The 25,406-nt window shown below is 39.6% G+C and overlaps 1 protein-coding gene across 3 annotated transcripts in view; it reads left to right on the top strand.

The window, feature by feature from the left end:
• The window catches only part of tnksa (tankyrase, TRF1-interacting ankyrin-related ADP-ribose polymerase a), an 81,519-nt gene extending 56,329 nt beyond the window's left edge, over positions 1–25,190 (top strand). The window contains exons 13-29 of one of the 3 annotated variants that reach the window (XM_053339919.1): positions 991–1,162; positions 1,667–1,746; positions 5,463–5,608; positions 6,237–6,402; positions 10,951–11,170; positions 13,118–13,227; positions 15,921–16,109; positions 16,648–16,728; positions 17,012–17,198; positions 17,327–17,406; positions 19,765–19,885; positions 20,129–20,226; positions 21,395–21,469; positions 21,638–21,743; positions 23,359–23,545; positions 24,172–24,328; positions 24,632–25,190. In XM_053339919.1, coding sequence (XP_053195894.1) covers positions 991–1,162; positions 1,667–1,746; positions 5,463–5,608; positions 6,237–6,402; positions 10,951–11,170; positions 13,118–13,227; positions 15,921–16,109; positions 16,648–16,728; positions 17,012–17,198; positions 17,327–17,406; positions 19,765–19,885; positions 20,129–20,226; positions 21,395–21,469; positions 21,638–21,743; positions 23,359–23,545; positions 24,172–24,328; positions 24,632–24,718 — 2,262 coding nt within the window. In that variant the 3' untranslated portion in view covers positions 24,719–25,190. Of the gene's footprint in view, positions 1–990; positions 1,163–1,666; positions 1,747–5,462; positions 5,609–6,236; positions 6,403–10,950; positions 11,171–13,117; positions 13,228–15,920; positions 16,110–16,647; positions 16,729–17,011; positions 17,199–17,323; positions 17,407–19,764; positions 19,886–20,128; positions 20,227–21,394; positions 21,470–21,637; positions 21,744–23,358; positions 23,546–24,171; positions 24,329–24,631 lie in introns of all 3 variants that reach the window. The other 2 variants (XM_053339920.1, XM_053339918.1) reach the window with 2 other exon arrangements.
• The last annotated feature ends 216 nt before the right edge of the window (positions 25,191–25,406 follow it).

The raw sequence follows: 25,406 nt of genomic DNA, 5'->3' as shown, positions 1-25,406 counted from the left end.
ATCATATTTACGCTTATATTGCTACCTAAATAAGAAGTCATTCATGTGACAGATCTCTGTAGCTAATGTCCTCTCAGCTCCTTCTTTACTCTCAAACTGTAACCACAGCAAACCCAGAATGTCCCATCATTATATTTGATATACTACATTAATACAAGAATATCAGACATATCTACATTTTACTCAACAGTTTTTATTTCAGTTGCAATCCCTTTCCATATTTTTGGTTGTACAGTATAGGTCACTGTACTTAAGGTTAAATGTAAATTCATGATCGGGATCTCTTCATGGCAATATGAAATTTTCATATGACTTTTGCATCAGGGTGATGTAATACATTGATTCAGGTACTTCAAGTGTTTCATGTATTTAAATTGCCAGCAAGCCAAAATCCAGTATTTTCATCTGGCAGCATATAAAACCTAAACAGAATGGTTAGATTTGATAATGTTCAACTGAATAGCTAAACTAACTAAGCATTTCTGCAGTATCTAAGAATAAACAACATTCGGGATCATGTTTGACTGATTGTGGTTATAATTTTCTTTACATACATTTCTTGTGAGGTACATATTTATTGTCTTACAGTGCGTTATTGTCTTATTATATAGAGATGATTGGGTTGAATCTTTGAAAAGATGTATAAAGTAAATTATATTTTTTCAACTGCCATGTCAGATCTTTGATGATCAGTATCATCTATCAGAGCTCCATCCAGGTGGTACTTAATTACAGGCTGACAAAACTCTTACCTGAATCATATTTAGATGAGACTAGATGAGGTAAAGTGGGTTCAGCAGACAAGTAAATCACAGCATTTCATCAAAATTAATCCTAGATTGTCACTGTGTGCCACAGATTGATAAGATGAAAAAAAACACTGGTATGAAGACTGCTAGTTTAAAGATGGATTGGTGGAGTGACTTAGGGAACACATGTAGCCACTGAAGGTCTTTGCAAGAATCATGATACAAAGGTGTTTTTTTGCAGGTGAATGCCTTGGACACGCTGGGTCAGACAGCGTTGCATCGTGCTGCGCTGGCAGGCCACCTTCAGACCTGCAGGCTGTTGCTAGGATACGGGGCTGACGCCTCACTGGTGTCACTGCAGGGCTTCACTGCTGCTCAAATGGGAAATGAAGCTGTACAGCAAATACTCAATGGTATGCCACCTTTTGTGTGTGTGTGTGTGTGTGTGTGTGTGTGTGTGTGTGTGGGTGTGGATGGGGGAAGGGGGGGGGGCTGTTTTTGTGGTTGCTATGCGCTAGCAACAATGAGATTAACTGGAATTGTTTTTTAAAGGTCAGTATTGATAGTTTGAGAGTGAAGGCACAGATTAGTAAATTGCTTTTAAGGCAGAGAGCTCGACTCATTGGTTCAGTGGAAGAGGAAACTGCACATTACCTCACTGCAATATCACCAGATAACGGCTGGACAATTCCATCAAAAATTGCTTACTTAAATGTACTTATATTGCAATTTTCAAAGAAATGACTGTAAACTAATGACATCTAGCCAAGAATTCAACCAACAGCTCAGTGTCTTTAATAAAATACATTCACTGTCTTCACTTCAACCCTTTTGCAGATGATACATTTACTTAAGTGATCATTTGTAGCGTATACAGTTTATCAAGCACGTTCACTCTCCAACGTTCTTCTCTGCAGAGAACGTCCCAGTGAGAAACTCAGACGTGGACTACAGACTTCTGGAAGCTGCTAAAGCCGGAGACCTGGACACAGTCAAGGTAGTTTGTTTGTGTTTTGTCACTTTTTGTAACTCACACTTGGAAAGATTTTCGCAGGGTTAGGTGGGTACAAAGTGCTGAAGCTTAGGTCATGCTTCTTCCTTTTAATTCTAAATTCTCAATAATTCTGGATGCATTGTAGGTTGTAAATGTCTCTAGATTGGATTTAAATTTTTTACCATGCACATTTCTGCCTGTGTGATGCCAACTCTTTGTGGACAGACATTTCATAGACCGGGGCATCCTGATGGTCTAGTGGTTAAGATGCTCATCATATAACACAATGCTCCTGATTCAATCCTAGTTGGGGGCCAAGTCATACTGTTTCTTGTCTACCCTTGACAACTGTCTCAAAAAGTCAAAAAATAACATAAAATGGGAAAAAAAAACACAGACTGCTAATACCAAAGTGCCATTAAAGTGTTTGAGTAATAAATGTATTGATTGATTAGATTCAGGTGTTTTCAGTCATTGTGGTTGTTAAGACAATCCAGATACATTAATATACAGCTGAAACCTTAAATAAATGTTACCTCTACCTTTTTAATGTAATCTATCCTTAAAGGAAAGGTTCATATTTTTTCAAGTCTTTCTTAAAACAACGCACGTATGTACATTGAAAGAACTGTCGTTCGCTTTAATTATCTCTCTTTCTAGATGAATATAGATAGAGTAAAAATGCATCACTTCCATTAATTAAAGCAGCGATATACTACTAATGCTAAACACCTCTATAAGGTAAGTTTGACAGTGACTCATTGAAATGTTGTCTCAGATAATCTTAGTGTGAGAGAGACGGATGTCTGCAGAGTCTTTCTTTTTAAATGAAGCTGGAACAAAACGCCCTGACCTTTATGATTGTTCTTGTTGCTCTTATAGAGTCCCGGTCGTAGCGTTTTTTTGTTAAATGTCAGGTGGATGCTGTTCGCTATGAATCAAATGTTTTTTGGTCATTTCTTTATATAGTTGCCCATGTTGTTTCCACTCAAAATCACAAACCTCTTTGATTGTCAAAGGCCACGTTTGGCATCTTATAAGATTTCCTGTTTATTTCACTCAGTATAATCACAGTTGTCCCCTGCAGCTCACTGGGCAGCGCAGGGCACCGCCACTGTTAGCATTTTGATTTGAACCGGGCCCACTCATGTTAAAAATGTAGGCGCTCGTGATACACTGTAATATGCTTCAGATAATACCACCCACCAAATGTCAGGACCTGGTAAGTATTTGACAGAAGTATTTGGTTTTGAGTGAAACAGGCTGTAATAGGGTTATCCAGATGAAGAGTCTCTGTCAGCATCTGAAGTGTAATGTTTTGGCAGGCTGGCAGGAGATTGTAGCGCAACAGATGATGAACTCTGGTCTGACTTTCTGTCAGTCTCTTTTACCTGATGCACAGAGACACACACATATAACAGATCATGGTCAATTTTGGGGACATTACATAAACTTATATTCATTTCCTGGAGACCTAGCCTAACCATAACTATAATTACTACTTACCTAACATTAACTCTTGCCCTAACCTTAATCACTAACCCAAAAATCATTTTTTTTCCCAATTGGGGTCATGGATTTTATCCCCAGTTGGACAAATCCCAAATGAATTTCCCCTAAGACTGTAATTCGTCCCCAAGTGTAGGCTTTGACAGAACTCACATACACACGTACACACATGCACCGGGGCTTAACAGTCTGGCTGAACTACTGATTGACGGTTAAATAACACTTTGCACCGGTCCTGGGCTGAGTCCTGTCATCTGTTCAAATGTCGAGGAGGTTCACACTGAACTGTTCGCATTGACTATTAGAAAGATGATCACTCTAGGCGACAGGCCAAAGTTAGACACTGATTCTGTCTCTAGAGAACATCTTGTACTTCATTTGAAGCATTAATTATAATTACAGATCACTGTAGGTGCTCCACAGTAGAAACGTACAGATGCTGTTACTGTATTATGAAACATTATCAACAGACTGATAATTATATGTAGTTTGTATGAGAAGTTCAGAGATGGAGCATATTATTTACTGGGTCATTTTTGATATGATTCATCCCTTCACCTATGATTTATAATGACATAATGAGATGTAAACTACTGTCTCTAAAAGGTTTGATTTTAAAATAGACTTCTCCTCAGGACTCCCATTGGTTATTATAGATATTGATGTTAGATTTCTGTCTGATTGCACTTACCCAGACAGGTAGGAAAAAGTCTTGCATCTATATGCTAGAATCCATTTTACTTAGCACATTCACACATCTTCACACTGTAAATACCCAGCCAGGCACAGAGTGCTCAGAAATAGTAAATTATGTCAGCTGGGCATGAATATATAAGCAGAATATTACTTTTTCAGTTGAACTTTGTCCCACTATATTAATGTAAGATTCAGAAACTCCAGAGCAACCTAAAATTGATCCTTAAATGCTCCCTGTGTTATCCAGATTGTCTCTACTTACGTTGTTCCTGCTGTGTGATTTGTGTGAAGTATTTACAGCATTCAACCTGGAACAAGCTCCAGGTTTTTTTTCTTTTTTAAGAAGTTTCTCTCCCAGGACACACAGCTTTTATAAATGGCAGTGACACTGCCTCGTTGGCAGCTGAAGTGAGGGGTAATGGCCTCAGATTGACGAATAAGTCTGCCAACGGGATGTTTCATTTTTATTTCCTGTGGAGTAGGATCCTGCAAGCGGTGGGAGGAAACTCTAAACCGAATTTCCCACCATGTCACCGCTTAGTGCTGAACTGACGTGTAATAGCGTCTGAAATAACGGCAAAGCAGACAAGTATTTCTTTGATTTTGTGATAACAGCAGCCGCCCCCAGTTCAGCAGGCATGTATTTTTTACTAAGCTAAGCTAATCATTTCAATATTGATGCTGTTACTCTCTCAAAAATCATCTTTTCACACATTTCATTACTCTTCCTCAGCTCTTTTTTCTAGTTTTTGTTTCTTTTTCTCTCAGAAGTCATGTTTGCCTTGTTTGATGTTAGATTTGGTTTGGTGGCTACAGTATGTTGTTTTTTTAGGGAATAAAAAACAATGATGTAAGTGTGTGGATGTAGTTATAGCTGGTTTTTATTGCTCTACAAAGTGACGTCAGTATTCATTAACCAACATCTCATTGACACAGCTCTACACACTTTGTTTCTACTGGAAATTTGCAGCAAGCTGACTCAAAAATGGTGTAATTAAGGACTACAGTCAGCTGTCCTGCCAAGAAACAAAGACTAAACATGAAATATTCAAAGCAGAGCAGAGAAGTGTGTGCTGTTCATAGTTGTATGTAGATTACATATTTTTCTTATCTGAGACAAAAATGGTATGTTTGGATAGTCACTTTTTCTTCCTCTCTTAGTTTCAAGATCCTGTTTATTTATCATGACTGATCATCCATCTTCAGTACAGAAATATGTTTTTTTATAATTGAGCGTCAACTCAAGAAAATCAAGTCATATTCTGTCATATTCATTCAGTGAAAAAGCTCCTCATACAATCAACATCAAATCTGTCTTCAGACAAAAACTTATCAAAGCTCAATAATTGAAAGAGTATGAAAGAAAATTAATCTTAATTGAAATGACTACATGACAGGGTATGCAGCTGCAGGTCATACATTTATCTCTTTGTGCCTCTCTGATAGATCGAGGCAACAGCAGATTTTAATTTGACTCTTTCTCTCTTTTTGTCTCCTTGTCTTTTTCTCTGCAGTCTTTGTGTACGGCTCAGAATGTGAATTGTAGAGACCTGGAGGGGCGACACTCCACTCCCCTTCACTTTGCTGCTGGTTACAACAGAGTTGCGGTGGTGGAGTACCTGCTGCACCACGGGGCCGACGTGCACGCCAAGGACAAAGGGTGCGACACTTATAGAACAACGTATAGAATAAAAATTTAGATTAGAAAGGCAGTTATAATTAGCCTGGCCAACACCAGACCACGTCTCAGTCTCATGTGAGGTTGAGGTAGGGTCTGGCAAGGAGATGTTCATTTCCTCGTATTTGAGGCGGGATCAACAAATGTTGATCAAATGCTTTTGTACGCTACTGGACAAACTTACAGCCAATCATATCAACGATACATAATGACATATTCAGAACCCGTAGGGAGCAGCATGAACACATCCTTTTTATGAAGAAAAATGCAGCGCAAGTTTTTGTTCTATTTTCAAAGTGAACTTGCCTTCCAATTTATTTAGCACACAATCTACTGCTGCTTTGAACGGTTGCTGCACCTCTGTGGCCACCATGCTGGATGTAAACAGAGTCGCTCTACTGGCGTCATCGCCTTGAGCCCGCCTCCCCGTTCTGTGATTGGTTCCCTATCTCAGGCGAAAATGTTGTCTTGGTGGCCATGCTAACTTTCTGACCGAAGTAGAATCTTGCTGGAATGAGAGCATGGCTAGGCTAAGTTATACATTTGTAATAACTTCTGATGTAATCATTCCTGAAATGATATATTGTATATGTGTGTTCTCCTTCTGCAGTGGTCTGGTTCCTCTCCATAACGCCTGTTCGTATGGTCACTATGAGGTGGCCGAGCTGCTAGTCAGACACGGAGCCTCAGTCAATGTGGCCGACTTGTGGAAGTTCACACCGCTCCACGAAGCTGCGGCCAAGGGCAAATATGAGATCTGCAAACTGCTGCTCAAGGTCAGACTGCTGGTCATAACACAACATTAACCGCTTGACTAATATTCAAGAAACATGGATACATATTTAAAGCCACAAGACAGATGTTAGATAAAAAGGCCCCCATCTCAATAGTCTAAACCAATGTTATCTATATCAATGTCTGGCAAAATTAAATTTCAGTTGTGTTGTCTAATGATTTCTAGAAATTAAACAATTAGTTGATGAATCTGTTGATCAACAGTAAATAAATCAACAGTTATGATAATCATTGTTAATTGAATATTACTGGGTTGTAAGCTTTTGGATGGACCAAAACAGACATTTACAGAAAGCACCACCCACTCTGAGAAGTCATAATTTACTCTTTTCAAAATTTCATTGACTTAATGAAAATAATTTTAAGTTGGGGCTTTTTCAATTTCTTCTTCACAAAGAAAACTTCAATCAGTAAGTGTCTAGTTTGGACTAAACAGGACTCACTGAATAGATGTTTTTTCTGTCTTTTCTCCAGCCGCATTAGCAGACATGAGTATTTGCAGTCACCTTACAGGATTTCTGGGTACACTGAAGTCTGCACAAGTCAAATAATTACATTTTACTACTGCTTACTTGGTGTAGTTTTAACACTTTCTGTAAACATGTGCTTTACTCTTTGGTTGATACAGTTTCAGAGAACTCAGAACTCCTATCCTGCCTTTTGAAGCATGGTGGTGAATCATCATATCATGTGTTACCAATGCGATAAATGACACGTGTCATCCCTGTGAATATTGCGTGTTACACAATATGTATGTGTTAAGTGCACACAATAAGGAGCAGACATATTATTACTCAGAATCATTTTCACTGCAAAAACAGATGCCAGAATCCTTTAATTGGCCAATCAGAAGCAAGAATTCATCAAAACGTGTGACGTGCTCTCCTGCTCTCTTGGAGCCCCATTCAGGACAAACTCCAACCAATCAGATCACACGGCTGAAAATATATCTGTTGTGTAATACCTGATTGTCACATCTGCTGCAGTCTAAATGAGTCCTGTGAAATTTTGCAGTTTCACAGCTGAATGTGTTTTTGTTTTCTCTGTCATAAACACCTCCAGACAAGGTTACATCACCACTGTGTTGTGTTGCCATATGGGGCTGCATAAATTATTATTAGATCAACACTGTTGAATTCACACAGGACGCACATGAACACACACACAACAGACCAAACACACATCAGCAGCAGGGGAAATGTGCCGTTTCAAGATGCATTATTTGAATTTCTTCATCATGATTACACAATGAGATGAAGTTTGGAGCAAATAGATTATAAAAAACATTGTAATAAAAACTTCAAAGAGAGAATATAATGAAATACAAGACAAAAATTATACAATGTGTTAAGAGAGGTGACAGCTTTGGTGGAAAAGCGGAGGACAGGGGAACAAATATCATCAGAAAATGAATCAACACTAATTCTAATAACAGTTCATGAGAAAATTTAGAGGTTAAGCAAATTAAAATGATTAGCTGAAACCCTACAGTGACTTTTTAGGGCAGTTTTGGTCACGTGCCAGTGTTCCTTTTTGTCTGCAGTTGTCCTTAGCAACAAGATGTACTGAATGGATGGCCATTTGTGGGCATGTGCAAACAATATGAAGACACTTTGGGATTTATTTGACTTAGAGATAACTTCTACATATGTTCACCTCATGTTTTGGAACTTTTAAGTTGTTTAACCAAAGCATCTAACATTATAACGGTATATAAAGAACAGAAAAAAGGTTGAATATTAATTTTACATTCATGTTTGATCGTGCTGTAGGTTTTTTATCTGGTGTTGGTGGAAAAATGCACATCTTCTTGCTGAAATAAAACAGATGAAACAAATTCTTCAATGTCAATGGGTGACTCCTCTGTAGCCCCATGCACAGATAAATCCCAGTCAGTGCTCTTAAAATGATCCTGGAGTTCAGAGATACAGCAGCTGCCTCAGGCCACACTTTCACCGATCTGGTGGTTGGTTCGGCTCTCGCAGCAAGAGGTCTGGAGGCAGTGAGAAACACTGACACATGATCGATTGTCCAAGGTGGTGGGAAGGTTTGGCTTTTTTTTTTTTTTCACTTACTCATACTGGTGAAGTTTGGAAGTAGATTCATGCAGACACAGCAGCACTCTAATTTCTTCTTTAAGGTCAGACCAAATAAGTTTGGGGCATTTAGACTGCAGGGTTTTGGCTGCAGTGACGAGAAGCTTGATCCAGAGGCAACTTTTTGGAGAAATGCAACCTGATGTCACGCTGCGGTGGCCAATCAAAGCCGGCACTCGCGCTGATCAGAGCTGTAAAACCACGCCATGATGGAGCACAAAGACGTTGCCAAGACGATGGGGAGGACACCTCTCTTCGTTTGATGAAGTTAAAAGTTCAAGTCAAACTTTGCTGTCCACATCCCAACTCATTTTGAAAAATACAAGAAAAAACAAGAGAGAGCTGAGATTGAAAGAAGAGAGGGAGCGGTGGTAGCGAGAAAGCTGGCAAATCGGATCAATAAAACTTTATTTTCTGTTTGTTTCACAGTGGTTACCTTCTAGAGCACAAACACTCCCACACACACCTCTACTTAACCCTGCGGCAGTGCGCCACAACACCAGATTTGGTCTGAATAGGGCCTTACACAGCGGCACATTCACACATGTAACAGAGTGTGTGGTGTTAATCGGCCACAGCCTTGGGATGTTCCCTCTTTTTAAATAAACTCTTCCAGAGTTCAGCTGTAGGTTTTCCTTTGTCTCCTTTTGTTTGTTGTCAACTTTCTATTGTCCCTCCTTTTGTGTCGGATTTGTACCGTGATAATCTGCAAGGTTCTTATGAGAATTACAAAAGCATGTATAAGCGTTTTTCTTTGTCAGGAAAGAAGCACTAGAGCATACTGAGTTTCTCCTCAATTAAAGTAGAATCTGCCTTGTTAGCATTTGGCATGGAAGGTGTGAGCTTGAGTCACTTATGATTGTGACTGCGATGGATTTTCATCTTGTAACAGACCGACTGTCAATCAAACAGTGCGACATCTTGTTGTTTGGAGTGTCAGTTCAAGGCTTTTTTTTTGTTTGTCCACTCCCGGTGGCTCTCACTGTTCATGCTAATTGTCCAGCTTCTCTTGTGTTTATTATTAAAAAATCTAAAATGTCCTTCATATGCACCAGAGGATTGTTGAACCAATTTTCATCTCTGTGAAAATGTCCCCAACTGTTACTGAAATGGGTCTCGATACTAATTTTCCTGGACAGTGAGAATGTGATTACAACCGCAGTGAAGAGATCATAGAAGTAGAGAAGTAGGGCAGAAAAATCATAATGTGGATAGGCTCAAAAAACGGGAATACAGGCATGAGAAATGCATAACGGACATTTCCAGGCCAGCAGTGAAAACCCTTGGGAGCGGCCCCCCAAACATCAAATTTTAATGAGCGGATTTCAAAACTTACAATGAAAAAGTTAAACCGTAACCTAGGAGACAGCTGAGCGATGAAAATGTCTGCACCCCCCCCCCCCCCCCCCCCCCCCACACACACACACTCCATCTCCAGGGTGTTTGGTGTTTTCCACTTCACTGGATGTCCTGTCCTCACCTCTCTCCATCTCTCCCTCTCTTCTGCTCTCTGGTGAATTACCTTCTCATCCTCATCCTCTGCTCACTCCTTACTCGCTTGTCATCTTCTAAGTGAGACGCTTCCTTTGGGGTTTGAGCCAGAGGGGGGATATTGGGAGGTGTGTGGAAAAAGGCACAGAGGCACTATCTTCAATTAAATATTAAATAATACCCTATATGAGGTGCTTCAGCTTCCACAACCAAGCTGTATATTGACAGTGTTGTGTTAAGAACATGAATACACTAACTTATCAGAGTGTACTTGAATGCATCGGTTTTGTTCATGATACTAACCGTTCATGAATTTCACTTTGATTCTGTTCAGGAATTCAGCCAGCCGCCTTCTCTGCAGGGAAAAGCCAACAACAATCCTTCTTCCCGCGCACGATCATGTTTTGATTCAGAGTGTGCACAGAGAGGAGGAGCTGTTCACAGACAGAGTGGTTTTCAATGTGTCTGTGTGTGAAAGAGAGAGAGAGCGAGGGAGAAAGCGAGGGAGAGAGGGGCGAGGAGGAGCTGAGCAAATCAATGTGCTGCATGCAGCTCTACTGTGAAATAAGATTATATCCATTTTAAAAAGTAAAAAAAAAAAAAAAAAAAAGCAAATCAATATGTAGCTGTCAATGCTGATAAACTGGTGGGCTGCCACAAGTGAATGTGTGGGAAACCCTGAATATAAGTTAGGTTGAAGTCAGTGATAGGTTATTAAATTTTGGCTTTGACATGATAAAAAAATTTAAAAATCCAAATCAGAATCAAATCTATCATTTCATTTGGATTTAGCTTGTGAACCCTGCCTCGATCATAGATGTTAGCATTTTGACACTCAGTGGATAAACATTTCTTTAACATACTGAATCTATCTGTTCTCATTCTCTCTCTCTCTCTCTCCATCTTTCTGTCCTTTACACCGATCTCTTTTCCTCTCTGCAGCACGGAGCAGACCCCACCAAGAAGAACCGGGACGGGAACACACCTCTGGATCTGGTGAAGGACGGGGACACGGACATCCAAGACCTCTTGAGAGGAGACGCTGCGTTACTGGATGCAGCCAAGAAGGGCTGCCTGGCCAGGGTGCAGAAGTTATGCAGCCCCGACAACATCAACTGCCGGGACACGCAGGGACGCAATTCCACCCCGCTGCATCTCGCAGGTAATGTGCATGTAGAAACAACATGAAGTTTAAAGAATAAAGCCAGTGGTTTTATGTAGTCTAGAGCTATGGTTATAGAACGTAGGATGCAGGATTTAAGTGAGTTTGGACATTTTATATTTGCTGGCGCTAATCACTCTGGTTCCAGCATCTCAGAAACAGCCAGCCTCCTGGGGTTTGGGGCTCAGTGCAGTGCCAGGAACAGGGTAATAAACACAGACAACTAAAGTCATGAGGGCAAAAAACATCTTGTTTATAGACAGGCAGGCTGGGACAGCTTAGCAGTTTCATCATTTTAACACCATTTTTAGTCTTTGTTTTTTCTTTTGTATGCATAAGGTTAAACACTTTTCAAAGAACAGTATTAGCACACGAGGTAATAATATTGTGAACGTGGGCTCCTCAATGTCACGACCCTCCCAGTTTGTCGCCATGGTAACAAAGCCGTAGTGTCACAGTGGGCATGAAATTTGTGTAGAAAAGAAGCTGATTTGTTTCTATTTGAGTCGGTGAGGAGTAATATCCATTTTTGTTCAATTAACTTTTCGCTTGCAATATTGAAAATATCAATATTATCTATAAATTAAATACTCAAATCGGGTATAAGTGACAATGGGCTGATCTGGTATGGGATACCATTGATATGTAAAACATACAGATACATGTAAAACATAACAGTTCAGTACATTTATATCTATGCATGTATACTTTTTTACATTTTTTATGTTACAGATAAACACAGTAAGGCATACAGCTTATTAATGAAATGCTGGTATTGGATCGGAACTCATTATCAGCTGATACCCAAAGCCCAAATGTCTATATCGGAACTGAAAAAGTCACATCGGTGCATCCCTAGTTTCTGTCCTTGGATCTTGCACAAACTTTATGCACTTTTTGAAAATACTGATAACCAGTATTGTAGGTCCACACACACACACACACACACACACACACACACACACACATTTATTTATATATTCAGGATCTGTAATCACGATAACATCAGCTTCAAAGATAACAACTGATATACCATTTTGCTTTAGCACCTCATAGGCATAAACACACAAATAAATCCATAATTCACAAACACTTTGCAGATATAATCACCTACAAACTTAAACTAAACACTAAACACTAAACAAACCAAACACTTTGTGCTTTAACACTTTATGAGGTAACATTTGTACCATGTTTCAGTCTTCTGCTACCATAAATATAAATGGCTATATGGACGTAATGCAGTCATTTCTATTAACCTTACCTTCAAATTTCATAGCATTTTTGATTTTTATCTCCATGCTTTACTTGCGTTCTCTTATCAGGATTCTCAAGGTGAATAATGTGAAGATTACACTTAAGCACCAAATAAGGCGTTTGTGACAACAGCATTAATTATACATGCTAATTACAGCAGTTTTTCACAGGAAACAGTTTGCTGACAGCTAACGTAAGGTTGAAAATAAGGTTCCTATCTTGCCTGCAGTGTCTTCTCCATCTTTGGGTGGAAAAATTGATTTGTCTCTCCTTTTTATAAGCATTTATAGACTCTGTATTTATAGAGAATGTCATGACCAGATGTGTGATTATAAAGCATAACGCATGACTGAAAAGTTGAGATACTGCCGAAAAACACTTTGAAGGTCTCTGTGATGTTTTTTTTTTTCTAAATGTGACCAGAAGACACACGCCCACGCATTCTCTGCCTTGATGTACTTACTTGTAAAATGAAAAGTTGATTATACACTGTCACGCTGCAGCTGATGTAGGCTGACATGTCTTTCTTTCTTTCTTCCTCTCTTTCCCCTCCTCCTCACGTATTACCTGATTTCACTTTTCTTTCTCTTCTTTTCCTCTATTTATCGGATCCTACTTTTCTCTTCTTTCCCGCTGTGTTTTCTATACAACCTGACCCCCCCCCCCTCCCCCGACGCTGCCGCTCTCTAGCTGGCTACAACAACCTGGAGGTAGCAGAGTATCTGTTGGAACATGGAGCTGATGTGAATGCACAGGACAAAGGAGGCCTGATACCTTTGCACAATGCAGCTTCATACGGGGTAAGACACACACACACACACACACACACACACTACAGTTCAGAGATTTCGCTCTTTCTTTTTTTAATATTATTTCATATCTGTGCTTGGATGCAACTCATATTCAATGCAAGTATGACCTCAGTGTCTTGACCCACAATTCACCAACACTTTCAATAATTGTAACATGTAAAGTTACGCGTTTATTCATTTATTAAGCAGATATGTCAAACATCAGCTGGTTCCAGCTTCTTGAATCTGATGATTTGGAGCTTTTTCCTAAATTAAATATTAAACCTTTCAGACAAAACAAGCCATTCGATGGTTTCATCTTGGGCTCTGGGAACTTGTGATGAACGTTTTTCACTTCTCAGGATTTAGTTGACTATCTTGCTTCCGATACTGTCTCAGGTGAATGTCATGAAGTTTGTTGACTGTTGACCTTGACGAATTTCAGCCTTTTAATCCATAACACATGTAGAATGCATGCTAAAGTAATCTGGATTTGTAGATTAATGCTAATGTGGATTGAAAAACAGCAACACTCTATGCAGATGTTTTACAACCCAGTTAAAGCAGATATTTGATATTATGATATTATGACAGTAAGAAGCCTTCAGTAAGAAGTTTCTACATTTTGCAATGTTACAAGCTTTAATTGAGATAGATTTTTTGTAGCTTTTTACCATTTGATTAACACAACGTGCATTGTGCTTTGAAGGTGCAACATACTTTTTCATTGCGACACAAACGATAATTAAGATGTGTTGAATGTACAATTCCCCCTGAGTCAGTACTTGGTAGAACCACCTTTCTCTGCAATTACAGCAGCAAGTCATTGGGGTATGTCTCTATCAGCTTTGCACATCTAGAGACAGCAATTTTTGCCCATTCTTCTTGGCAAAATAGCTCAAGCTCAGTCAGATTGGATGGAGACTGTCTGTGAACAGCAATTTTCAAGTCTGATTCGCAATTACGCTGAGGTCTGGGCTTTGACTGGGCCATTCTAAGACATTAACATTCATTGCCTTAAATCATTGCTGTGTAGCTCTAGCTGTAAGCTGAGTGTCATTATCCTGCTGGAAGGTGAACCCCCGCCCCTTTCATAAGTCTCTTTCAGACTGAAAATAGGGTTTTCTTCCAGAATTACACTGTGTTTAGCTCCATCCATCTTGACCTCAATCCTGACTAGTTTCCCAGTACCTGCTGATGAAAAGCATCCCCACAGCATGACGCTGGGCATCATGCTGTGAGGATCATTCTTCCGCATGTTTGCTATGTCTCCCTCTTGACTTGTGGCAAACTCCAAACAGGATTTCTTCTCTCTTCTCACCACTCCAGACCAGATTTGTGGAGTGCATGACTAATATTTGTCCCATGGATAGATTCCTCCCACCTTAGCTGTGGATCTTTCCAGCTTCTCCAGAGTAACCATTGGCCTCTCCATGCCGAATCTGTTAGTTTAGATGGACAGCCTTCTCTTGGTAGATTTGCTCTCATGCCATGTTTTTTCCATTTTCTAACGATGGATTTATTGCTCCTCTGTGAGATATTCAAAGCTTGGGATATTTTATTGATAATCTAACCCTGCTTTGTATTTCTCCACAACTTTATCCCTGATCTGTTTACCACACGCTCTTTGGTCTTTATGATGCTGTTTGTTTAGTAATATTCTCAAACAAACTCTGAGGCCTTCCTGGAACAGGTGTATTTATATTGCGATTAAATTGCACACAGGTGGACTCTATTCAACTCATTATGTGACTTCTGAAGGGAATTGGTCACACCTGATGTTAGTTAGTGGTTTCACAGCACGGGGGGGGGGTGTGAATACAACACTTTTCGTATGTTTATTTGTAAGTAATTAGCAAAACTATGTAATACCCCCTCTCCCAACTTCAAAATCATCATCATCATTATTATTAGTAGTAGTATATTTTGTGTTGGTCCATAACCTGGAGGCTCAATAAAATCAATTTGTTGTAGTGACATGATAAACAGGACTAAATTTGGAAAAGCCTGTAAGGGGTGTGTTTGGAGGGATGATGATGGGGTGTGAATACTTACAGTATACAAGCACTGCATTTTTCCTTCATCCAGAGTGTTCAGTTTTCTCAGTGTAACATTTTGCTTATAGCTAGATGGCATTCTGCTGCTGAAAGAGTCATGAAACACATGTTTGAATGAAAACTTGATGAGCTCTGGGTTTCAGAGACACAAACACACACAGACACATACACATACATACGGTTTAGCATCTCCCACTGTTACTCAGACTCAAGCTACACTGTTTTTGACGCCAAGACAAGAACTAGAGACAACAGGCTGCGAGGGGGAAAAGACAAGAAAAAGAAAAGAAGGAGCGGCAGGAACACGAGGATCACAGCGGAGTTAATAATTCACACAATGTCTGCTCCAGAGAATACTGCGTATTACATTTTTTCAGATTTTTTTTGTAGCGCTCGCTCACCAGACTTCACACATTTGCTCTCGTTAAATGCTTTTATTGTATTTGTCTCTTTTCTTCCCCTTCCGTCTGCTCATTTTCTTTACTTCTCATCCCCCTGCTTTCCTTTCCATCTCTGCTATTCTCTCCCCTTTCATCTTTTCTCTCCTGCTTGTTCCTCTTTCTGCGTCTGTCATCGTGCCATCTCCTCACTCCTCCTCCTCTTCTTCTTCTTCTTCTTCACCTCTTACCTTCTCTCTCTATCTAGCACGTGGACATAGCCGCCTTGCTGATCAAGTACAACACATGCGTCAACGCCACAGACAAGTGGGCGTTTACTCCCCTCCACGAAGCGGCCCAGAAGGGACGGACTCAGCTCTGTGCTCTGCTCTTGGCCCATGGAGCCGATCCCACCATGAAAAACCAGGAGGGGCAAACGCCACTGGACTTGGCGACGGTACGAAAGGCTCAGTTAGATTCTGTATTGAGCCGAAAATGTTACATGTGTTTAGTTTCAGGTGAGCACTGGGGTAGATTCTTGAAGCAGGCCACCTTTCACTTAGTGGATGTTAAGTGGATAACAAGTTTTGTTGTTCTTGGCTGTTCTTTCAAGGCACCATACAAAGAAAAGTGACAAAAGGAGCAACCTTGAAAGGAGGCTTCTTGTGTGTCCTTTCTGAATTAAATAGTCCTACAAGCTAAATTTGAGATGCTTTGTTGTTTTGCTTTGAATTAATTGGTTCATGGTTGGATAGAGATGTTGGCTAGCAGGGATAGAGTTTGGAAAAAGGAAAGACCAAAGACTATTTGTAACCCATTCAACTGCTGTTAGCTGCAAATGTTATGAACTAAATAAAACAGTCGTCTCTTCTTTCAGCCTCCAACTTCACATGTGAGCGAGTTAGTTAGTTAGTTCAGGAGCAGAATCGTTCATACAGGATACAAACAATACATCTGTGTACATCTGTCTCTACATGTTTCTCTGTCTGTCGCAGGCTGATGACATCAGAGCATTGTTGATTGACGCCATGCCGCCAGATGCTCTGCCGAGCTGTTTAAAACCGCAGGCCACAGTGGTGAGTGTCCACACACACACACACACACGTACATACAAGTATACACACTTTCAGCTGATTAAACATATTTCATGGTGGTCATACCGTGTGTTTGCACATAAGACAAAATATTAATTATATTAGGAAACAGAAAATCTATATCAAAAAACGTGATTGTGCTTGCTTGCACTAAAAGTTACAGGTGCAGTTAATTTTTTCATGTGAGACAATGTGAGTTCAGTTTAAACCCTTTAGGCAATGATCATCAGCACTCAAAACCAAATCTTCTCTTTCCCACTCTCAGGTGAGTGCAAGTGTGGTGAGTGCAGGCGCCACAGCAGGTGTGGTCATCTCTCCCTCTCCATCCCCGTCCTGCCTGTCAGCAGCCAGCAGCATAGACAACCTGACCACGCCCCTCAACGACATCACAGTGGCCGGTGCCACTGGAACTGCCGACGGAGCATCTGGGTCTGACAGGAAGGAAGGAGAAAGTATGTACACACACAAAGACATATGTCTGAAAGCAGGGGTTAGTTCTTTGAAATAAGAAGTTGTAAGATGTTGTAAACGTGTGTAACAGATAGACTAACCCTGCTGTGCCCTCACTGTGTCTTAGCAGCTCTACTCGACATGACCATCAACCAGTTCTTAAAGAGTCTGGGGCTGGAACACCTCCGAGACATCTTCCAGAGGGAACAGGTACACACACTTACAATTTTTAGTGTCTGGAAGGAGACAAAAGTGAGAGGCAGACAGCAAAAGGTGTGAAGAAATGAAGGTGTAGAGACTATAGGGATTCTTTTTTTTTCTTACTTGTTATATTTCTTTCCATAGTTTTTCCTCCATTTTCTATTCCTCGTGTCAGTTTTTCTTTTGTAATAATGAACAATAACACAGACAGAATAAGTTAGACAACTGACAGAAAGAGGTTCTGACAGAAAGAGGGATGCAGATGGACGGAGTGAAAAGGGCAAGGAAGAACAATATAGCACAACAGAAATAAAGATATGAGAAACAAGAGAGAGGCAGGAAAGAAAGCAGGTGAAGAGAACAGAAAGAGGAGGAAACACACGGTGAGAGAGACGGCAATAGACAATGACAGCTGGCAAAAGTCTAATTGTAGAAGTCAGTGTGGGAGCAATATGGAGGATCTGTTTGTGTGTGTATTGCATTTATTCTAGATCCCCTTGAAGGGAAACAACCCTTCATAAATATTCAGAGAGTGAGTGAGATGGAGGTGTGAGAGTCAGCTGTTGACAGAAATGCACATTTATAGTTTCAGAATATGAACGGAAATTCTTCTGACTTAATCAAATCTATTAAATAGTAATGCAGTTATTATGAAACCGCACTGCCACTACTAACACTGTTTCATTGCCCCAATGTTTGTTTTCCACCACTAAGGCCAGAGATATACTTGCTTTTAACCTCATGTTCACATGCGCCACATGCTGCCTCTGTTTTAAGTTGCGCACATTCAAGAAATCCAAAAAAATGCAACATGTCCGCATGATGCAATACGCACATGAACAGTAAGGGGGGGGGGGTGGCGGGGTCAGTGGGCACAAAACCAGTCATGGAATCCTCTGGTAACACACACAGTACATGACAAGTATGAAATATCCTTCACAACACAGTTGGTTGGCTACACAAAGCCAAAGCCAAATATATCTGTAGTTTTACAGCATTCCCATTCATCTGTTTTAACCTTCATTTTCAATTGGAAAACTGTGTGGAAACTGAAAAAAGTGGAGAAAAAAAAGAGGAAAAGCTCAAATTATCACAAAAATCACAAACAAGAATGTATGCTAGGCTGAAGTGGAAACGCTGTTGTATCAATAATAGCAAAATGCAATAGAAAGAAACTGGTCAAATAAATCATGATGTACATGAAGCATGTGATTTGACAGCTTTGGTTCTACTGAAGAGATTTAAAAAAAAAAATAGCTGCAGATGAAAAGTGTGTTGCTCAAATTAACACATGAAACAAACAGAGGTGCCATATTCCATGTTTTCTACATAGTTTTTCACCATTTGAGGTTTGACTGGTGCACTTAGAAATACATCATCATGTTGCACCTTCTTCTTCTTCTGTAATGATCTAACACAGTCAACAGGAAAATTAGCACTAACTGACTCCTAATATTCACACAACAGTAGTGAGAAGAGTGATTGAGGGTGGAAACATGTAATAATTTGCTGCTTTTTTGCCAATACTCTCTACATTTAAATGGAGATGTAATTGTCAGCCAATGGTGACAACCTGGCTGATTTGTTACTTTTATTAGTTTCAAATTTACATCAAATTAGGTGACTCAAAATGCCTCGCTCTGTTAGAGAGATCATACAGGCTCCTGATGTCGACTGCTGTGATTTGTGAAATGAAATGAATTTTGTATTAAATTGGTTGCCAGCGAAACCTTCAGCTATGCTTATTTCTGCTTGATCCCTTTCTCAGTGAATTCTCCCACTGTGTATTTTAGGCTATGTGATGATTTACACTAGTAACAGTGATCACAGCATAATGGAGGAAAATAGTCAAAGGTTACTGTTTGAATACCTGAGTTATCTTTGCCTCCAGCATGAATCTCATCTCTGTTCTACCTCAACAAACTTGCAAACTTCAACCATTTTCAATTTGCATATCAATGACTTGATTACTGCCATCCATTCTTTGACCTTTACTTCACGCTGCTTTTGTCTTACTCTCATGAATATTTGTCAGACCCGTTGTCTCTGTAATATGTCTTAGATAATTGAATCCATTATAGTTGATGGCTTTTAATTTTGGTGACCAGTTGTGGTAGGACCTACTGTTGTTACCAGAATCACTCATTAAACCATAATGTATTTCTTTGGTCAGTGTAAGTGTTGGGCAGAGTTCCTCTACAGTAAAATATAGACAAACATAATTTCATGTAGTTGACTTATATATAATCAGAAGTATAGCTGAAGTAGTTGTTGTAATGATGATTATTTCATGTTATGTTGCATTATTTTGATAGTAGACACAACCATAAACCAGACTGACGTGACTTCTTTGCTGTTTCCGGGCAGATTTCACTGGATGTACTGGCTGACATGGGTCACGAGGAGCTCAAAGAGATCGGCATCAACGCTTACGGTCACAGACACAAACTCATCAAGGGCATTGAGAGGCTGCTGGGAGGCCAGCAAGGTCAGGAAACACACACACACACACACACACATATGAGTGCCAGTGTGAAGGGGTACGTGTAGGGAGATGTTACATCAGATGAATTGTATTAAAACCAAAATGAGAATGTTGATGATTGTTGACATTTTCAACATAGCAGGTGATTTTACAATGATTAGATTCTTAAAAGGATGGTATCATCATTTATTCTTTGTTTGATTCATCCTGTCCTGACTGGCATTCATCCAAAATGTGTATCTGTAGGTGCAAACCCATACCTGACGTTCCACTGCTCCAGTCAGGGCACCGTGCTGATAGACCTGGCACCAGACGACAAGGAGTTCCAGTCTGTGGAGGAGGAGGTATGCAAACACACTTTTATACACACATAATACTAATTACGCCTTTCATACAAGGAATTTGGCTTCAAGTGCTTTACACATTAATGTAACATAAAATGAAAAAATAGGACACATGGTCATTTGAGAAACTATTTTGCCATGTTTATACAATCTAGAAAATCAGCACCTAGGTCTCTGAAGCCATAAGAAAACAAAACTTCCACAGACTGTACACATGCTTCCTTTCATTCATCAACTTCCTCATATAGACACTACACACATTAAATGATGGTTATTTTGTACACTCAGTACCTTCATGATTTTTTCGCAGTCTGGTGAAATCATATCAGGATTTTAGATTTCAATTTTTGCACATGTATTGTATTGTATTTGTACTAGTTAAGGACACACCATGCACTGTCACCACAGTAGAACAACTCAGTACAAGATGCACCACTTACTGTAAGGCTCTTGTAAACAGAACCAGTAATTAAAGAAGACAGTAGATATCAGTCTGAATGGGTTTATTATTAATAAGGACTGTCAGACCTTAAGAGTCAGACCTTAGCAGAAATTTAGCAGGTAATTTAAACTGTAATTTTTACCTGAAAAATGACTAATATAAAGTCTCTGCAGGCTGTGCCTCTAATATTAGAAAATATAGGTTACAGTGAACGCCTTTGCAGGTGCACACCTATATTTTATTTTATGTTATAGACGTCAGTAATTGAAGCCATTAGAGATATACTTTTGCATTTTATATTCTTTTTGTGAGTGATGGTCTTTTTCTCTAGCTGCTTCATAAATTTCCCAGTGGCATGGTTGAAGAATCTGTTCTGAATGAATGAGTTGCTGCTCTGCTTCGTCACTTAATCCATATCTTTGTGCACAAGTCAGTAATGGCTGAAAGGCCACATATAAAAACAGAAAAATCTAACAAGCTTAAACTTTCTATCGTTAATGGAGGTGGTCAGTGAATATCATTTTCTGAATATAAAATCCCTCCTGGGGCAGACTTATCACATCAGGTCTTCAGAGAGCACTATGAATCACAGCAGATATTATTAACCATATATGAAAGCTGCATTTCATTTGAATTTTTTCATCCCACACATTTTCCCCTTTCTAACCTTGATAAGCTTTGCGTGTGTGTCATTGATTGACCTCTGTATGTGCATTTCCTCTTCAGCTACAGAGCACTATCAGAGAGCACAGAGATGGAGGCAATGCAGGCGGAGTCTTCAGCCAGTACAACATCATCAAGGTGTGTGTGCTCAAAAACACAAACACACACTTTTTTATGGACCAAATATTAGGAATTTGAACTTAACTACATTATGTGTGTTGTTTGACACACAATACATTTAAATGTTTGTTTTTTTTCTGACACTTTTCTCTCTTAATTTCACTCGTCCTCCCTGCGGCTCTGCAGATTCAGAAGGTGGTGAATAAGAAGTTACGGGAGAGATATGCACACAGACAAAAGGAAATTGCAGACGAGAATCATAACCACCACAACGAGCGGATGCTGTTTCACGGTAAATAAGTTTTGATAACAACATTTGAAACATTTGATACAATATATATATACCCTACGGTGCAGGCAGGGTTGGGAAGGTTACTTTGGAAATGTAATAGGTTACAGATTACTAGCTTAGCCTCCCTTTTTAAAATGTTATAAGTAATGTAACTATTTCAATTACCTAATCAAAGTAATGAAACATATTACATTTGATTACATTTCTAATTTTCTAATAAATGTTTTCAGATGTTAGGGTAAGTGTACATATTAAGCCCACCAAAATCTAAGTTCAGCTGTTTTTTATGGATACTGACATGATTTATAAGGGAGATCATTTCTTATAAAGCAAGATTTGTCTCTCATTAAATATATTCATTAGTTCATGTAGATTTTAGAATATAAAATAAAGATATTTGATGAAAAAAGTCAAAAGTCTGGCATGGGCTTAATTGATACTGTGACATCATGTGTGCTCCAAATAATTTCATGATTTATTTACAAAATATGAAAAATATTGATTTCAAAGAATTAAAAACAGCAATATATGTATTCAGTAACATGTTAAATAGTAAAAACGGAGGGAAAAACCCTTCTGAGCAAAATCTTAAAGGTCTGACTTCACCTTCTTTATAATCGTCAATATTTTCATTTCATTTTTTTCTCAGTAACTATAATGCCATTACATGTAACTAGTTATTCCCCAACACTGAGTGCAAGTGTAGCATTGGCATCATTATGGTGAATACTAAGTACTTTTTTTGACTTTTTTCATATCATCTTTAATAATCAGTATCATAAATCATCATCATCATCATAAATAAATAGTGTGTTTCGGGATTAACTGTAATTTGTACAACCGCTTCGTCATCATTAAGTTTAGGTGATCACATCGTCACTGTTGCTTCTGTCACTTTCTCTGAGTCGGCAAAAGTCAAAAGCAGCTCCGTTTTCTGCTTCAAGATTTCAACCTTTAATGCTCTTTAAGCTTCTTCAGCAGTGTTGTCATGGTTTCAGCCTGACCGTAAGCTTGAACGAATCTCATTAATCTTCCACGTCCCCTTGAAACCAAAAGTTTCAGCCAGGGCACCGTCCGTGAGACTGCAGCCCAGTTCTTTTTCTTTTAACCTTTAAACACTGCATGGAAGACAGTCCCAGGACGTCGTGTGGCTTCTGTGATGCCTGAAACGGTTTGTCTGGCAGCAACCGTCGTACTGTGATCAGAGTGTCTTGGATCGTGGATTTCCCACGATAACGCTTAGCCAGTATCTGGATTTCGCTGCCTTGTCTGCTTTCTTTATTCTTGTGCTTTTTTTATTTATTTGTGATTCACCGGCGGCATCTGAAGATGTGAGCCGTTTATAGAAGTGGAGGTGTACCAATCGTAGCAGTCTGAATGTAGACATCTTCACAGACACTACTGCATATACTGCATCTTTTCGCATTTGAGGGCTCGTCCAGTGGAGTTCAGACACCAGAAAAAGAGTCAGATAAGGATTTATTGTATATGTGGAAGAAAAAAACAAACCAGGTTGTGTTGGAAGGTGTCCAGGTTTCCATAAAGAAGACGTGACTTAAAGTAGATTTGTCCTTTCTCACTTTTAAAAATACACGTTTTTTCTCTCTCTTGCCAGGTTCTCCCTTCATCAACGCCATCATTCATAAGGGCTTTGATGAGCGCCACGCCTACATCGGTGGCATGTTTGGTGCCGGGATCTATTTTGCCGAGAACTCCTCCAAAAGCAACCAGTATGTGTATGGGATCGGCGGAGGAACGGGATGTCCCACCCACAAAGACCGCTCCTGCTACGTGTGTCACAGGTGAGACATCAAATGTAGTGACGCCACTGCCAACTCTTGAAACCTGAAATGTAAATGACTTTGTGTCGGACTGGAAAGAGCTGTAGCTGAATTTCAATTATATACCAAAATCCTGATACTAAGGTTTTATGTGGTGCGTTTACACAGCAAAGCTACACTCAAGGATGTTGCTTTGCATATTGAATCCCCTTGATTTTTAACTGTGCTGTTGATAGTCCCACCATGCACTGTACAAAGACAAAAGGAGGAGAAACTCACAGCTTTAAAGACTAAAAAAATAAATAACTTGGATGATCATGAGCTTAAGGAACACCTTAAAAATAAAAAAGCATTTTGTGGGAGGTTGACTTCCTTGGCATTCATGGTATCCAAAGCAGAAGTTTGATTGACATCCACTGGTGCTTGTGCCATTTCCTGTTTGTATAAAACAGTAAAGCACATGTATTTCTAGCATATGAATATCAAAAACAGTATACTATGAAAGTATATAGAATATAGTATATACTGTCAGAATTAAACTCATTTCATATGAATATAAGATGTATTTTGACGTTGAGTAAAAATATGTCAATAAAACAAAAATGTGACCTTCCTGTTGACACCATCCATCTGTGTTTGTATTCCAGGCAGATGCTGTTCTGCAGGGTGACGTTGGGTAAGTCGTTTCTTCAGTTCAGTGCAATGAAAATGGCCCACGCCCCTCCCGGACATCACTCTGTTATTGGGCGGCCCAGCGTCAACGGACTGGCGTATGCGGAGTACGTCATCTACAGAGGGGAGCAGGTCAGTACACACACATAAACACACTTTATTCCTGTCTGCATATCCGTTAAACACCTTTTGTGACATTGTCGTATGAAATAAGATTTATCATTTCGATTTGTCATTTCCTTTATAAAATAGAAGAAAATAGTGAAACGGCACAATTCACAGAAGCCAAGATCTTTAAAAAGCTTGTTAGTCTGACCAGCCGTCTTTGACATATATTACTTGATTATTAAATGTGTTAATATTATGATCTTCAGTTAATCAACGTGTGATACCAGCTCTAGAATTGAGTCTAATATTGAGTTTCCTCATCCACAGGCTTACCCAGAATACTTGATCACCTACCAGATCGTAAAGCCGGAGAGTGTGGCCGCTCCCGCTGCCACCGCTGAGCAGAAGTCCTAAAACACAGACCCAGCTGGATCAGGATGCAGTGGACTATAGAACTCTTTCAAGAGAACTGAACTATAAGGCCTTTGAAACCTCTGACCCAATATAAAAGTCTCCAGAGCTGAACTTGAGGTGGGTGAGGTTAAGTGTCGACCAGACGTGAGTCAGACAACCCTCAGAAATGGACCTGAACGTGTCTCAGCAGAAGAAGAAGAAAAAGAAAAATGAGGAGTTTTAGGGGTACAATACATTACACAGTCCAATACAGAGGAGTGCAAGAATCAATGAGATTCTTTAATTAGTCAGGTCTAATTCTGCTTAAGATAATTCAAATGGTTTGATCAGCAGCTCTGGAAGCGAATCAGTAAGCAAATTTTTTCATTTGCAGGCCTCTGGCTTGATCTTATAAAACGATTAAGGAAACAATTAGGACAGGACACAGTCCAAAGCAAAACAAACACTCCTGATTTAGCACCTTTGCGCTGCTCATGTATTCTACCCCGGGTTTTTAATGTGTTGTTTTGATCGTGTCCTCTTTCTGCGTCGTGCATCATCCGCAGCGAAACAACACCCCGAGGCCTCAGCTATTGTCGTACTGAGAGAACAGAAATCATAGGAGGCTCATGCAAACAAGACACGGCTCTCTGTACTGTACGTCTCACGTTGTCTCTGTTGTAAACAAAGAAGAAAGATGAAATGAGTG

The sequence above is a fragment of the Scomber japonicus genome, chromosome 19, assembly GCF_027409825.1.
Source record: "Scomber japonicus isolate fScoJap1 chromosome 19, fScoJap1.pri, whole genome shotgun sequence".
Taxonomy (NCBI): Eukaryota; Metazoa; Chordata; class Actinopteri; order Scombriformes; family Scombridae; genus Scomber; species Scomber japonicus.
The sequence above is the reverse complement of the archived record's forward strand: the minus strand, read 5'-3'. Positions and strand labels throughout refer to the sequence as shown.